We start from the raw sequence: 15,847 nt of genomic DNA on the forward strand, positions 1-15,847 counted from the left end.
GCACTTGTCTGTAAGCTGCAGGTGTCTACGTTGAGATATTTACACATTCATGCTGCCGTCTCCAGCGTCTCACCATCGATTCATTGATACCAAGCTTACATGCAGCAGCTCTATTTCCTTTTTCGACAGCCAGATCGATTACCTTTAACTTAAAAGCTGCATCATATGCATTTTAGTGTGTTTTCCATGATGAGGGTGTGTGCATTAAGCGCAAAATGACTGTTCTGAAGAATTTAGTGTGTTTGATCTAATTCAAACAGTTTCATTGGTCCACTGTGACCTGTTCAGTAATTTCATTGGTCTGATGTGACAAGGCTAAATGTTTTGCCGGCATGAAGTTCATCAGCCTGTAAAAATCTATAAATTAGCCGCATCATTGTTTAAGGCGCAAGGTTCAAAGCGTGTGAAAAAAGTAGCAGCTTATAGTCCGGAAATTACAGTACTTTGAAATCCATCCATCCACAGGTTTTTCCATAAGCGCAAGCTGCAGGCCAGATGGCTGGACACTGAATCATTATCAGCCTGCTACTGTCTCACTGTTTCAAGTCACGTCACCGTCACTTTTTAAACTAAAATTTTAACTATAATCTTAAACTGGATGAAAGATTTTTGTCATCGGACGTTTGGTTCTTAAATAATCAGGGAAACAAGCACAGCCTCTCTTGACATCCTGTCTGCCCAATGGCGTCACAGAGAAGCACTGGCCTGAAATGTTAAACTGCTTTATTCAGTGTTATTTTAACAGATTTTAATTACTTGGTTCGTTTGTTTTGGAGAGGAGACCATTGTGGATAATTCAGCTCCCAGTAAAAACCCTCTGAACGATGAACACTGAAGGATCCCACAATAACATGCTGAGCATGTAGAAATAAGCTACTTTATTGTTAGCGGCAGCTCAGCTAACAGCCGTCAGACACTTACTGACATCCTGCGTCCGCTGAAGAACCAGAAAAAAAACAGAAAAAAGCACAGATTTTTAATGGGACACTACTTTATTTAGTTTTTTTTTTCTGTTTTAATTATCGGGTCTGTTTTTTTGGAGTGGTCGAAACCTCCAAGGATAGTTCAGCTCCCGCTAAAAACCTCATCAAGGTCATGGGGTGAAATGTATTTTTTTGGGAATCATGTTGAAAATTTAAGAGTCCAAAATTCTAAAATCTATACACAAGCTGTCCAGTTCAGTCATCTTCACATCTAAAAATCCAAATCAAATAGCTTAAATTATATTGATGATATTTCAACATCAAAACTCAAAGTTGAGCATCCAGGATGCCAACAATAAGAAACCAAGTGTGCTGTAATAGAACAGATCAGATTAAATTTGTCATATGACTCAGGAAAGAAAAGTTCAGATGAATACATTTCAAACTTCAAAGACTTTTTCTGAATCAGAATTTTTGAACCTGGGAAAAAAGTTTGGGAATTTGCAGATATTTTCTCAATCAATCCATTGACCAATGATCAGTTAGTTATTAGAAATGCCTCAAACAATTTTACTTAGACCCCAAAATGAGCTCTTCAAATGGCTTATTCTGCCTGAACATCAGTCCAAAACCCAAAGATATTACATTTGCAATAATTTGGAACCAGATAGTGGTGTTTTTTTTTTTTTATTTAAATGTTAAATGGATAATCAATAAAGTTGTCAGTTTAATTGTATCAGCTCTGTTTGCAGTGTAAAGTATTCCACTGTGGAATACTACATCCCAAAATTAGGTATTCAGTTCAGCTGCATATAATATTCAGATGTCTTTTCTTCCTCCAACTCTGCCGTCCACACACACAGACTCAAACACTGGAGCTGAACTGAACCTCGAAATAATGTTTATTACATTTATTTGTCTTATTTGTTTGAGTACTAAAAACATTCATCTCATACAAAGAGGAGATATTTTGTGCCAAATTTAGCCACTGGCTAATTTCCCTCTGCTGTCTCTGAGCAGGAAGACACGAACACTAATATTACAACTAATGAAATGAATTCAAATAGTGGTTCTAGATACAGAGCCACCATAGACACAAAACAAAATATAGAGGCAAAGATGGTTCATAATTTACAGGCACTTCTCTAAAGTCCAGTTTTTGTAATCTACACATGATGTAAAAGTATCTGGTTGCAGCCACTTTGATTCAAAATGGAAAATCGCAACATAGGGAAGTTATAGAAGTTTGACCTGGAAACAACCAATCACTTGTTTTCCCTTGTGATCAGAAGTTTCTAAATTCTTTACTTCAACAAGCTGCCAGGACTAGAATAAGAAAACGAGGCTTGAAAACCCGTCACTCAGGAAAGAAAGGACTTCCTCCTGCACTGGTGTAGTGTAATAAACTGCCCAATCAGAGCTGACTATGTAAATTACCAGCTCAGTTCTCAAGAGTGAGAGGCTGCCACTTTGAGTCTGTGTGAGTGAACAGGAGGTTAAAGTCAGTACTTGGCTGAGGAATTCTGAAGCATGGCGTCTTAGATGCGAGGCTCCGCTCGTCTTATCTGCTCCTGCAGACTCTCCAAGCTGCCCCTGACCTGCTGAGTGGAGCAGCCTTGACCCATCCTTGGCCATGGTCGTTTAAAAAAAGAATAAAGAAAAAAAAAGAACCTTTATAAAATCCTCTGAAAGAGAGAATGATAACAGATCCCAGGGAGCACCTTAACTGCTCACACCAGTTTCACCCACCATCATCGTCTCTGTTTCTTAGCTGCGTTCTGAGCCATTTCAGGTTCTGTTTTGACTTATGAAGGAATTTATCCATTAAACATGCAGCACATCATTTATGTTGAGTTTATTTTCCCTCCTAAAAGCAGCTCATCCTCACAGGGCCACTCAGAGTCTTTGACTGTGGCTTCCATTAGCTGTAGCAGCAGTTAGCACATGGCTAACATGGCTGACCTCCCTTTGACACGGAGATGCCATCTGGATGAGCATAGTCCTTCCCTCCGCAAAGAGACGATGAGTATTAGTGTTCATTCATTTAAAGAGCCTGAAAGCAAACTGTCTTGTTTTTTTTAATCATAAAGTCTAGTTTTACGTAGTCAGGAGTGAGGTCGTGATTTGTGATAATGTCATCAAACATTGTTTCATCAAACCTCTCATTTATCCTTAACACAGTGTGAGATTTTCTGTGCAAGCAAAACAATCTAAAGGATTCATATTGTGATCAAACACACAGATAATAATTTGTAATTATTTTAACATCAAACTCATCTCTGTCACTCTGTACTGTACATACAGTGTCATGACTTGTGGGTCAAATGAAGCCTCATGTATAATAGTTAATGTAAAGAATCAAGACAACAGTGAAACAGTCATTTACATGGAGGACCACCAAAGTTTTACTCATCAAAAAGAAACTAGAATTAGCTGACATCTTAGTCACTGACATTTTATTTTTGTTTTGTAATTTTCCGCTCATTTCTGCTGCCTGTTTCTGGATCAGCAGAAGTGGCGTAATGTGTGTGTGTGTGTGTGTGTATACTTGCCTCAGGCAAATGAATGCATTTGGATTGTCTGTTATAGGCTAGGAGACTTACAGTATCCATCTACATGAACTGCCACAATAATATGACCAAATACGACATATTTCATCTCATAACAACACATTTTTTAACCTGTGTAGGCTTTTTTTCCATTAACCATCACATAGTGGCAAATCGCCTGCTGTTTACTACTGAATTGGATGGAAAAGTTGCTGCTCGGCTATTTAAAAAAAAAAGGCGGAGCACTTTATAACCTCTTCAAGCCCGGGTGGTGTCTCTGCTGGTCCTTTTATTCCTGAGAGAGCTGAGAGAGCCACAGATGAACCGATCCACTCCCATCCCGTCAGTAGCTTTAGTTTAATAAGTCAAAATAATAGTGAGGAGTAGAGAGGCCCATTTCTGCCAATGTGATGGAAAAAGGATTCAGTAAGTCATTATGATGAGAAACTAAAGGAAAAAAGGCTATACTCCTGCCTTTAATTGATGTGGCTACGTGTTACCTACATCTGACATGCACCTCTGTAGAAATGTAACTACAAGTCATGCCGATGCAGACCACAACATCTGTGATTGGTCGGCTTGGTCGGCTCGTGCTTGTCTCTCAGTGGCCGGACGAGCACAGAAAACACACCCTCCTACTCAACTGCTTGTCCCACGTGCGCTGCATGTCCCCAGATCTCAGAAGTTAATTTGATGAGTTATCATAACCGAAGGAAATTATGGACAAAAATGATCAGAATTATCTTTACAGGTTTCTTGAAGCTTTTACTCTCAAGGACGAGACATAGGACCCATCCATCATGAGAAGAATTCAGCCCAACACGGGTCCTGATGTACTTGGCACTCTTTAGGCTTACATTCCCACTGTGGGCAGACATTTCCCTTCACACCCAGCGCAGTAAACAGCCTTCGTCATTAATCTTGTTTGTCCTCACAGCCCTTTTGGCTGACTGAACTTTTGGACGGACAAACCGTCACCAGCCACGTGAGCCCTGCAGACGAGGGAGAATCTCTGGTTCGCTGACGTGCAGAGCCGTTCATTAGATCTGGCAGCAGAGGTGAAGGGACGTGGGGCGTGGGGGAGTGGGGGGTCAGCAGGGGACAGCCAGGTTTTGGTTGTTTTTCCACTTGGTTTATTTATTTGGCACATAAAGGAGCCTCTGAGACTCCTGCTGCTGCTGCTGTGGTGTTTAAAGAGAAGATCAGGTCAGATAGAAGGAAATGTTTTCTCAGCAACACCCAGGAGCCTCGGCTAATAAAAAGCTGCGGCCAGAGAAAAACACCCCTCTCTGTTTATTTTCTCTTCTCCTTGTTTCCTCCCCTCATTTTTTAATCTCCTCTCTCCTTTTTTGCACTCCTTTCCTCAGATCTCCTTGTGTCCTCCTTTCCTGTCCTTGTCTCCTTTCATTTCATTTTCTCCTCATTTCCTTTCATATCTCTCTCTCCCTTCTTTCTTCCCTTCTTTCCTTGTCACCTTATTTTCTCCCCTTTTCTCTCTCCATTCCCTCTCTTCATCTCTTGTTTCCTTGTCTCCTCTCTTCTCCTGCTTCCTCCTCCCTCCTTCTCTACCTCCTTTCCTTGATTCCTTTTCCCCTTCTTAACTTCCTTGCTTTCTTCTCTCTCCCTCTGTCCTTTCGTCTCCCCTCCTTTCCTTCTTTCCTCTTCCAGCTTTTCCAGCTTTTTTTCCAGTTCCTTTTCTCTCCCCATACCTTCTCCTCATGTCTCCTTTCCTTGTGTCCTTTCCCCTCCTGATTTCTCCTCTATTCTTAAGTCCTTTCTACTCCCCTCCTTTCCTTGTCTCCTCTCCCCATCTATCATTTCCTATTCCTCTTGTCGCCTCTTGCTTCCTTTTCTCTCATCTCTCCTCATCTTCTGTCCTTTCCTTGTCCCCTCTAATGGCCTCCTCTCCTCTCAGCCTTTCCTTCACTACTTTCTGTCCTAATATCTCCTTCCCTCTTCTTTCCTTTACTTGTCTACTCTCCCCTCATCACCTTCTCTTGTCTTTTCTCCTTGTTTCCTCCTCCCTCCTATCTTCACCTGCCCCTCCCTTTCTCTCCTTTCCTTGTCTCGTGTCCTTGTTTCCTCTCCTCACCCTGCTGTCCTCTCCCATACACGACAGTATTCCCCCTCCCGTCACGCTCACGCACAGGAAGAAGAGCTGAATAAGGACAGATTTTCTGTCCCTGGGCTGTGACAGCAGAGCAGCTCTGTGATCACAGCATCATCTCTGCAGCTCAGAGACAGACACACACTCTTCTCCCCTCTCTCTCTCTCTCTCTCGTCTATACACAAGCACGAGGACTGTCACGCCGATGCACCAAAACCTGACGTCCCCGGTGCCCAATCAGGAGATCGAAGCACAGAGTTAACGGCTGTGCGGGGGGCGGGCGGGTGGGAGGGCTGCAGTGTTCGGCTTCACTGACTCATAAAACACACAGAAAACCTTGTAGCTTTTCAGACACACAGCTGAAAGATTTAACAGAAACTTGAAATACATTTGTCTGTTTGTAAACTTTGATTTTTGTCTTTTTTTCTTTTCCCCCCTCCCTGTCACTGCTTCTTGTTTCCATTCAAATTTTTTCTTGTTTTGTTTTTGATTTTTTTTTTTTCCTCGTGCTCTTAAATCCTCCCTCTCCGACTTGCTTTTTTGGGGCAGTGCTGAGCTTTTGTCACTGACTACTGCTTCTTGTGCTACAGCAGAAACGCTCGTCATCAGTTTCCCTCCGCTGCTTTTTCTCACATCATTTTGGTCTGTGCGCCAGACCTCCTTTCTTTCTTTCCTTTCCCCCTCTCTCTCTCTCGCTCTCGCTTTGCTTCCTTCATTCTCTGTCTGCTTCTCAGGTCTCTCAGGTCTCAGCTGGACTAATTACGTGAGGAGTGAGTACTCGGATCATTCTGGTTTTGGACTCCCTAGATCCTAGTTCAGACCTTGAAGGCGTGAGATTTTCTCATTTGAACAGTTTGTCTAACTTTGTCTGTTAGAGGTCACCAGATTATCACACTAGGGAGCCAAACAAGTATTCACAACACGCCAATAGTTAGTTCAAATGATAAAACTCTCTTCCTCATCATACTGTTTTATACATGTGGAGGTCATTGTGTTGGCTCTGGACCTGTAGTTTGAAGCAGTGTGGGGATTTCACCTCTAACATGTATGTTGCAAAAGCCATCATCCACCATATCTAACAAATCAACACAGTATCTGTGTCCCAGTTCCACACTACATACTAATTCAAAGCAGGTTTTGAATATGTTGTGTGTTCTCACTGGAAGCATTAAAGATTTAATAATGATCAAAAAAGTCAGAGTGCAGCAGTCAGCATGGAGAAACTAAAGGAACTCCAGTGATTTGATATTACAGCTCCATAAAGCAGAGGGAAACGTGAGAGACTGATTCTTAAAAAAAGAACAGTCAAAGTTCAAAGCAGATAATATATATCCTGACTTTTGGTCACTGACACTTGTGTCAACCTCCAAAAAACAGGTCAGATTCTTTGTTCTAAAATAGTAAAAAATTCACTGACTTAACATCGGAACAACAATCGTGGCATTCTCTGTTATGACTAGCAGGGACAGTAACATTTACACTATTTAATTTCTAAGCGAACTGATAGAATTACATTCCTAATATATTATCAAAGTTGCTAGCCTGACAGTTCTTGCAAAGATGTTTGTAATAATTGATACTAGCCCACTGGTCTATAGATGAAGCAAACAGCTGCAGCTGTTTATGTGTTCCTGGTAACAACAACACAGTGCGAGGATGTTGATCATGTGAATGCATGTTTTCCAGAAGTTCCCACTCAGAAGTTTCAGAGTTCAGTGTAATACCTGTGTCCCTCACACTTTGCACCACCTCTCTGTGATGCAGGCCTTGTTAAACATTTTAAGTCTCAGTCTCAATTTGAGGTAACACAAATGATGATATCACAGCGTTGGGGTTAAATTCTCAGCGCCTTAGTGGATTAGTAGCTCTGCTGGTGTGAGGAGTTTTGCTTCAGGTACAGGTACAGATGACATGGCATTTTTTGCCACAGCCTCCTGCATCAGCTACACTTAGACACATTGTAATTGAAAAGACTGAGGGGGCACTGATTACGAGTGAACCGATTTTCATTTGTAAAATGAAATCGAGAATAGTAGTGAGACAGTTTTTAATGATCTTGGCAAACAGAAACGTATCAGATTAGAAGAATGTTTTAAAGCTGTGAAACTGTGTTGGCATAACAGTAGAAAACTTTAAAACAACATCGATTTTTTTGCTTGATAAGAGCAAAAACATTATACTGACAATTAGTATTGTGCACATACTGCATACAGTTAGTATGAAGTATGAAATTGGGACAGTTAATATTTTACTTCCATTTTTCCCTGCAACATATGTTTTCAGAGTCTAATTCTTCTAAACTGCTTTGTTGTTAAAGTTCAAATCAAACCCAGGAACAGAGCTGAGATGGTTTTTATGAGTGAAATATTAAAATCTGTGGCATGGAGCAAATCTAAAACGACATGAGAAATAATCTCTGCTGTTTGACATTTTGCTGGAGGGAAATGTGAATCCTACACTGTGAGTGTGTATTTATACCACTGGCAGAAATTTAAAATTACAGGCGGATGTTTCAGTATATAGATAATACATGTATGGAATGTATTAGTCGTCTCAGAAATAGCACGAAAATAGAAAAAAAAAAACGCAGTTAAAGTATAACCGAAATCACATCACAGATATATTGTATGTATATTATATGACCATTTAGTTTTTGTTTTCTTGAAGAGATTGCTTTATTACCATGTAAAAAAGAAAAAAGTGTCATCTATGTTTTATATAATCAAGCTTTTTTTGTATTTTTATACTTGAAGAAGAGGATTCATAAGCATGTAACACATTTATTCTGTAAATTATTATTTTTCTGTGTTGGAGATTTTTTATTTTTCCTGCTAACCATGACCACGTTTTGTTGTAGAGATCACAGAGACCAAGCAGGGCAGTGGCAGAGAGGGGGAGGTACTCCAATGGTTGTGATGGACAGTAAATAAACCACTACATTTGTTTAAATATTAAAAAAAAGCACATAACCTCCTTCCTCTAAAACAATCACCTCACTGATAGGACGCCCCATTTTGTAGCTGTTTTCCTCTATTATAACCAATAGTGTACGTACACTACACAGACTATACAGTTTAAACTCTATTGATGGTTTCTTGATGAATGTGTGATTGTTCAAACCATTTGTGGATGTTCAAATCATGTATATAAACCCAAATAATATATTACAAAATTGATTTTATGTGGAAATTTTTTTAGACGGGAAAAAAAAAACTCCAAAATGGCATGCATACTGTATACATTCCTGGAAATCTGCACGCTGGGTCAACAGAGGTCTCATTTTCTTTGTCAATAATTCTGTGTATACCTGTGAGTGTATGATAGAGTAAACAAAAATTGTACAGTAACATAGATTTTTGTATTATGTTGAAAATGGGTCGGTAAAAGCCCCTTTTACTGTCAGAATAACAAAGAAGAAAAACAATTATTCTAACTACTGAGAAAGATATTTGAACGATATTGTATATCAACTAAATACTGTTCCTCCAGTCTGAGAGTGATGCTTGCTGTGTGGGGTAAGTGTTGTTTGTGAATCGTGAAGAAGAATGATAATCTACTACAAAGTCAGTATAACTAAAGACCAACTAAACAGTGCAAAACAACGCGCAACTTTGTGTATGGAAAGTTAAAAGTTGCTGCTTCGTGTGAGAAAAATCAACCAAACAAAAAGGTTGCTGCTTTTGTACGTTCCTGTTGTGGTTTTGTGACAATAAAGGTGACCCTCTTATACATGACTGTTGTAAATGCCTCATCTGTGAACAGTGGTGCAACGTAACAAAGTACATTTACTTAAGTACAGGTTTGAGGTGCTTGAGTCTTCATACTTTTCACTCCACTACATTTATTTTAAAGTTGTTTTACAAATTGATTTCAAACCAGTCAGTCGAGAAAACAACTGAGAGATAAATCCACAATGAAAATAATCATCAGTTGTACTCCTTTACAAAACAACCAACTACAAAAGTAAAATCCTGCTTACATTGCTTAATGAGTAATACTGTCAAAACAGTCAAAGGATCCATTTTTACTTTATCTTTCAGGTCAAGCAAGTATTTTTTCATCCCCTGGAGAGGGAGAATGACAGGCTACAACTCAAGTCTGGGCCACCGTGAACTTCATTCATAGAAAATTCATAGTTTGAAAAAACTGTTGAATGGAGCAAATTCACATCTGTACCACACAAAGGTATGATATGTAAGAATGTGAACTTTTTTATTGCCAATGCGTGAACTTTAAACATAAGACTTTCTTTGTTGCCTTCAACAGCATGTGGACTGATTTCTATGTAAAGGACTCAGGACAAATTTTCCCCTACTTCATAATGGTGTTAGAACACTAGCTAACATTAGCTTAGCAATTGAGTCTGCTGATGTCAACTAACAACCGTCTCCCAACACAGACTGACGCCCGTCTGGCAATATGGGAATGCAACCGACGTAGGTGGTCATCACACAGAGAACAGAGAACCTTTAAGAACTAATCTATGGTTCATTCTGTTTTGTTAAATGCATGACAAAGAGTTATTGTCTAAAACTTGAAAGCACCAACATGAAAGGATGAGGTTATAATTAGCAGTGGACGTAGAAGAATATTTCAGAAAGCAGGTTTGTAACTGCCCTTAATAAATCATGAATGTATCATCATTTAATACTGAGTGCAACAGTTTTAATCATGTTTACTCTCAATCCCTCCCCTTGGACAAATTAATGTCACAGATTACTTTAAACCCAGCAAGGCCTAAAACTAACCAAATATATGCTCAATTAGATTCAAGCTCTGGTGTGATGAGGTCGGGTATTGTTCATTTAGATTTGATTAAAGTTTAATGATTCCTGAGGAGAAGCTGACGTTTTGCATTAGCAGAGAAAAGACGGAGAAAGATTAAGAACAAAACAAGTCAGGTTTAATAGGAATAATAGTCACAGAGTAAAGGAAAAACCAGAATAAATTAGTGGAGAAATATATCAAGTGTAGATTCTTCTATACAGGACATAAGAAGTCATTGAATAGTTTTATTAAAATGACACTAAACCACTAACACAACACTAAATGAGGGAGTATTATTTGGAGGAATGGTCCTCATCAAATCAACTTATTGGTATGGATAAGAAGAAAATAAAAAGTTTCTAAGATTTTGAAATCTCCCCCCACAAAACTTAAATTTGAGGTTTAATTAAAGGATCTGACACCTTCTGTATTTTCTGTATTTCTCCCACTGAACTAATTAAGTGTATAACTGTCAGCTATATACTGAAATATGCAGAGGAGGTCTGTGCAGCAACATGTCAAACTATCTTACATCCACTTTTTCCTCCTTAAAACCCAGCTCCAATACAAAGATTTGTACAAAAATATGTTTAAATAACTTTCATAGATACAGATCAGATCAGGGCATGTGAGCTGTGGAACAGAGTCATGTTGTACAACCCAACATCAGCAGCTCTCTAATTAACAGAGACTTGGATCATTGTGTAAATGGACATTAATGAGTGTTAAAGTGCTACTTTGTTTACCCAGGGGGAGAAGAGCCGGAGGCTAAAGGTGATCCCTGACTGAACCAGCTCATCAAAGGCAGAGTGTGGGAGTTAATATGCAAAACAGACTTCAGAGTGACCTTCATGCTCTCCTCTGCCACTGCAGCCAGGACAAACCCTCTGGCTGAGCTAGATCCTTTGTTGTTGTTGTTTTTCAGCATTTTTCCTTAAAGCAGCATTAATTGGTGTTTGGCCACTAGAGGGCAGAAAAACATCAGTGTCCTATAAAGTTGTCGTGATTGAAATTTTAGAAAACATGCTTGCAGAATGTACCGGTCCATTAACAGCTGTTTACTAACCAGTCTAGAAAAAATGTTGCAAATTCAGCATCTAACTTCATTCCATTAGTCAGAGCTGTTTCCAGCAGTGGAAAGCAACACGAGCTCTTTTGCCTCTTGAGGTACAAAGTGGCATTACAAGACTGATTAAAACTGTTTCTGTTGACAATTTTTGTTTATTTTTGAATGCTTAAGGCTAAAATACTTATATGTAGCACTTTTAACCTTCACTGATATAACTGAACATTAACCTTGATAAAGGAGGGTTTATTGCAGATTTATTATTAGGCTACTCCTGAAACATTTCTGGGTGTTACAACCCCCTCAAGGGCTGGTAAGTTAGTTTACTGAAGTTCTTTGTAGGTACAGCACTTGAACTCAACTTGGGTGTTTTCATTTTATGCTACTTTATACTTCTATTTAGCTACATTTCAGAGGGAAATATTGTGCTCTTTACTCCACTACATTTATTGGACAGCTACTATATAGTTAGTAGTTAGTTTGCAGATTGAGATTTTCTTTTAAAATACATAAGACTGGATCAGTAATAATCTAGTAACACTGACAAGTTGCCATTCTGCCTGCAAGACAAGACTTCTATCTCTGATACTTTGTAAACTTCCATGCTTTTTATATCAGACGTACACTGTGGTATTGCTTCTTTTACCTAACTAAAGGATCTGATTACTTCTTCACCACTCATTGCCTTTAGCAGTCACAGACTAAATGTCAAAATATGACAATTATGTCAGATGAATGTTTTAATGTATCTGTTGTGCTGATAATACAAACTGAGCAGTTTTACAGTTCTTTGATGCTTCCTGTTTTTACCCTCGAGCCAGCTGGGAGTAAAACACTTTCACCAAACCAGCCTTCCCCTCCCACTCTCACTCCCCCACTTCCTGCTCTTCCTCCCCTGAACAAATCCGACTGTGCAGATGTTACGTTACCTGCCTATGTGTCAACGGCATCTATTTAGAGAAAGTAAGACCAGAAGCATCGCTGAGGCAACAAAAGTTGGTGATTCATTCAGATAAGTGGAACAGACAACAGACTGTAAGTACAAAGGAAACTCAAAGACGCTGCACTGAATGAATTTGCCGTAACATGTTAAAACTCCTGATTCACTTATTTTTAGCTCTACAAGTATTTACTGTATCTAATGCCATGCTTTAACATGAAGAGTCTTTTACTTTGTTATATACTCATCTCTGGGACAAAAACATCACGGCAGCTTGTTGCTGTCTTACTGCCACAGTTTGACAGAAGTAGAGATTTTAGTGACATGTACAGGTATGTTAAAACTTGTTCAGGCAGCAGTTGGATCATGTTTCACTCGCTGCTGTCATCATTTGGATCACAACCTACCCAAACTGGAAAAGCTAGAGAACCTGATAATGTAAACAAAAAGCTAACACCCACTTTACAACCTGCCCTACCACAATTTATATGGAGCCTCAAGCATGCCACCACAATAATTAGAAGACTCTCAGTTAGAGCACTTCTACAGCTTACGCCAGCATGAAACTCTCCTGGTTCAATCATCAGTACAATTAAGAGCTGTGTTAGAAAATATCTGGGTACAAGCTTAAGCTTAATCTTAATTGTAATAAAGATTTTAAGGTAGAAATCAACTGTTACTCCCAGTGTGCATTTTGGCAAGTAACATCCAGTCACTGAGCTTAAAATTCTGTCACATGAGCCGTTAACAGCGGGTGAGACAACACAATCTGCAGCTTGAATTAAGCTTAAGTACCCCTGACTGGTTTCTTAGCCATGGCAACAGCAGCTGAAGCTCATGGGTATTGTAGTATTAAGGGCCGCAATAATACGGAATGAGGAAAGAGATCTCTGGAACCAGCGGCCCCTCCCACTTTGTAACTCTGCTCTGCCTTTAAATGTTGAGTTGTTTATTTGATTTTAAAATGAACCTGCAAAAGAATTTTATTTGAGGTTTCGATGCAGTTTACTGTTCACAAAACTTTAAATTACAGTGGTCATCAATATATTAAAGCAAAAGACGAGTGACTTATGAGATGGAATTTGACGTGCTGACACCAAAGTAAATGGAGTGACAAAAAGACTTTTTCAAAAGCCTTTTATTTTGTTATTTGTCTTTAAATGATTAATTCTAAATTGAATTTTAAAACCAAATTCATGGATATTTCTATTTTTCCATATTGGCCCAAATATAGGACTGTTTACTGTGTTTACTATGTTTACTAAATGCATATTCAACCAGTTGATTTAGAATGCAGTTTTCAAATGCTAAAGGTCTAATCTTATACCAGTGGCACACTTCACCATAACTTTGATGTTGTTGGTGTGAATGTTCATATTAGAGCTTAATATTAAACTGACATTAGGTAATGTCTTTTTTCTGAATGTTCTCCCTGTCAGGAGTTGTATTTGTATCAGGAATGTTACAATGTTCTGGGCAAGTTTGACATCTTTTTGTTTTTCATTCACAGACAGAAAAACAAGAACTTCCGCCTCTTCAATGACAAACACTCCTCGTTCTGTTTGTGGGAATTCACTGTCGATTTGCAGATCTTAAACTACGTCTAACAACTGAACACTCAACTTTTGTCAAGTAGACGACTTCCCCTCAGGTTCAGGTGGATTACGGTGAAGAAGAAACACAAACATGGATGATGTATTTGATTTTGAAGGTAGCTGTATGGACTACAGACAGTCTACCATTTCTTCCCACCTAAAGAAGGAACTCATAAAGAGTTTGACTTCTTTCATGCAGCTCTACAATCAACGTAAAGATCGTCTTAAAAGACCTTCAGACAGCCTCATGCTGGCGGCTGCTCAAGTGCAGAAGGAAGCTTCTTCGAATGAGATGCGTCGAAGTTTGTTCAGATTTTCTGGGGGAGTTCTTGGTGCAGTTTTTGGGGGTGTTGTTGGTGGAGCTGGGGGGGCATTAGGGGCAGTTGGTGCAGCAACTTATAGCACACTTTGTGGAGAAATTAATGCAGTCGGTGCAACTGTCGGCTTTCTCAGCAGCATACTTGGAGGTGTAGCTGGAGGAGTGTTTTCTGGTTGTGTTGGAGGTGGTGTCAGTGCTGCAGCTGGAGCGTCAGGGAGTTCATTTCATGGTGTAGTGAGCAACGTAGTATGGTTCATCATTGGTTTTACAACTGGTGGTGCAATCGGTGGTACTTTTGGAGGGAGAGTTGGTGCAGCAGGTGGTGCAATAGGCGGTGGATTTGGTGCCTTGCATGGCACAAGAATTGCAGTTTATTTAGTTGGGGGCGCCTCTGTCAGTTTCCGAGGAGGAGAAAGAAAGAAGGAAGAAAGGATGACAAAGAGAGTGAACATGATACAACAAACTGGAGACAATTTCAGTGAAACTATCAAACCGCTGGTGGAGGAGCTGAAAACCATCAAAGCCATCAGTGATGAAATAACCTCACGTGCTGATGTGCAAAGTGTTTCAGAACAAACTGCAAAGACTCTGGCTGCTGTGACCGCGATGGAGAAAACCATCAGTGACTCTCAAAGAGCCACAGATTTACCTGAGTTTGCTTCCAGCATTGAAGAAGCAGCAAGACAAAGCAGAGAAATCACTGAGGAACTGATGAAGACAAACACAGAGGTTAAAAAACTTTTGGTTTCACTGAGGAAACACTGAAACAAGTCATTACACAAGAGCAATAAACCAAGAACCATACAAAATTGAACAGGCCTGTTGAAGAGATAAACTCAGAGATGAACTGCAGAAAATCAGAGATAATTTCACTATGTTTTCTTTCAACTTTAACAATTAGAGAAGACCACGTTTCCCAATTTCTAGTAGTTTCTTATTGTATCTGATTTATCTTTTTAAATTCCCTCCCTGCCTGTGTATTCTGGTGTGTTTCATGTTGTAACTTTCTGACATGCATTGCAGATGATGTTGAAAATAAACAGAGATTGTCATTTTGATCATTATTATAAAAATGAGATTAAAACCTTAGAGAGTTTAATTACGTGTTGTTACACTGTGTTTTATTTAAGTTGCAACAATCCTGCTAGATAGACAGTTATCTAATACACACTGATCACACTCGTGTGGCTCTCCCACGTATGGACAGGACCTCTGAGGGAGTTCCTGTGGTGTCTGGCACCTGGTTCTGTGGGAGCCTCCGTGGATCTGACTTGTTCCAGTGCATAACACTGATGCTGGATCAGATTGGGATCTGAGGAATTTGGAGGCCAGGCTATTCCTTGGTTTCTTTCTTGTGTTCTTTGAGCTGTTTCTGAGAAGGTTTTGCAAGGATGCTGCTGTCAGGGAGTGCTGCTGCGTTTGTCTTGAAAAGTCTTGAATTACATCACAACCGTTCCAAAACCCCCGAAATATTCAGTTAACTTTAATATATGACAAAGAAAAGCAGCAATTTCTCATGTCTCTGCAAAGAGTGAGTGTAATTTAACAATGATTTATTTCAATGACCTGTCAATTCATTTA

The 15,847-nt window shown here is 39.4% G+C and overlaps 2 protein-coding genes across 2 annotated transcripts in view; both read left to right on the forward strand.

Annotated features, from left to right (window-relative positions):
- Positions 1-9,310, forward strand: part of LOC108892027 (SRC kinase signaling inhibitor 1-like) — an 80,495-nt gene extending 71,185 nt beyond the window's left edge. Inside the window, 1 exon segment of the mRNA XM_051066322.1 lies at positions 6,129-9,310. Within this exon segment, the coding sequence (XP_050922279.1) occupies positions 6,129-6,134 (6 nt within the window). The 3' untranslated portion in view covers positions 6,135-9,310.
- A 2,942-nt stretch (positions 9,311-12,252) lies between these two features.
- LOC127139198 (keratin, type I cytoskeletal 9) lies at positions 12,253-15,365 on the forward strand. Its single transcript, XM_051066323.1, has 2 exons — positions 12,253-12,447; positions 13,863-15,365. The coding sequence occupies exon 2, from the start codon at positions 14,039-14,041 to the stop codon at positions 15,029-15,031; it is 993 nt and encodes a 330-aa protein (XP_050922280.1). The 5' UTR covers positions 12,253-12,447; positions 13,863-14,038; the 3' UTR covers positions 15,032-15,365.
- Positions 15,366-15,847: the final 482 nt, after the last annotated feature.

This window comes from Lates calcarifer, linkage group LG23 (assembly GCF_001640805.2).
Source record: "Lates calcarifer isolate ASB-BC8 linkage group LG23, TLL_Latcal_v3, whole genome shotgun sequence".
In the NCBI taxonomy this organism is placed as follows: domain Eukaryota; kingdom Metazoa; phylum Chordata; class Actinopteri; family Centropomidae; genus Lates; species Lates calcarifer.

Bases quoted from the DNA above. Each gene is read 5' to 3' on its own strand.
- LOC127139198 (XM_051066323.1), top strand. From the start codon at position 14,039: ATGGATGATGTATTTGATTTTGAAGGTAGCTGTATGGACTACAGACAG.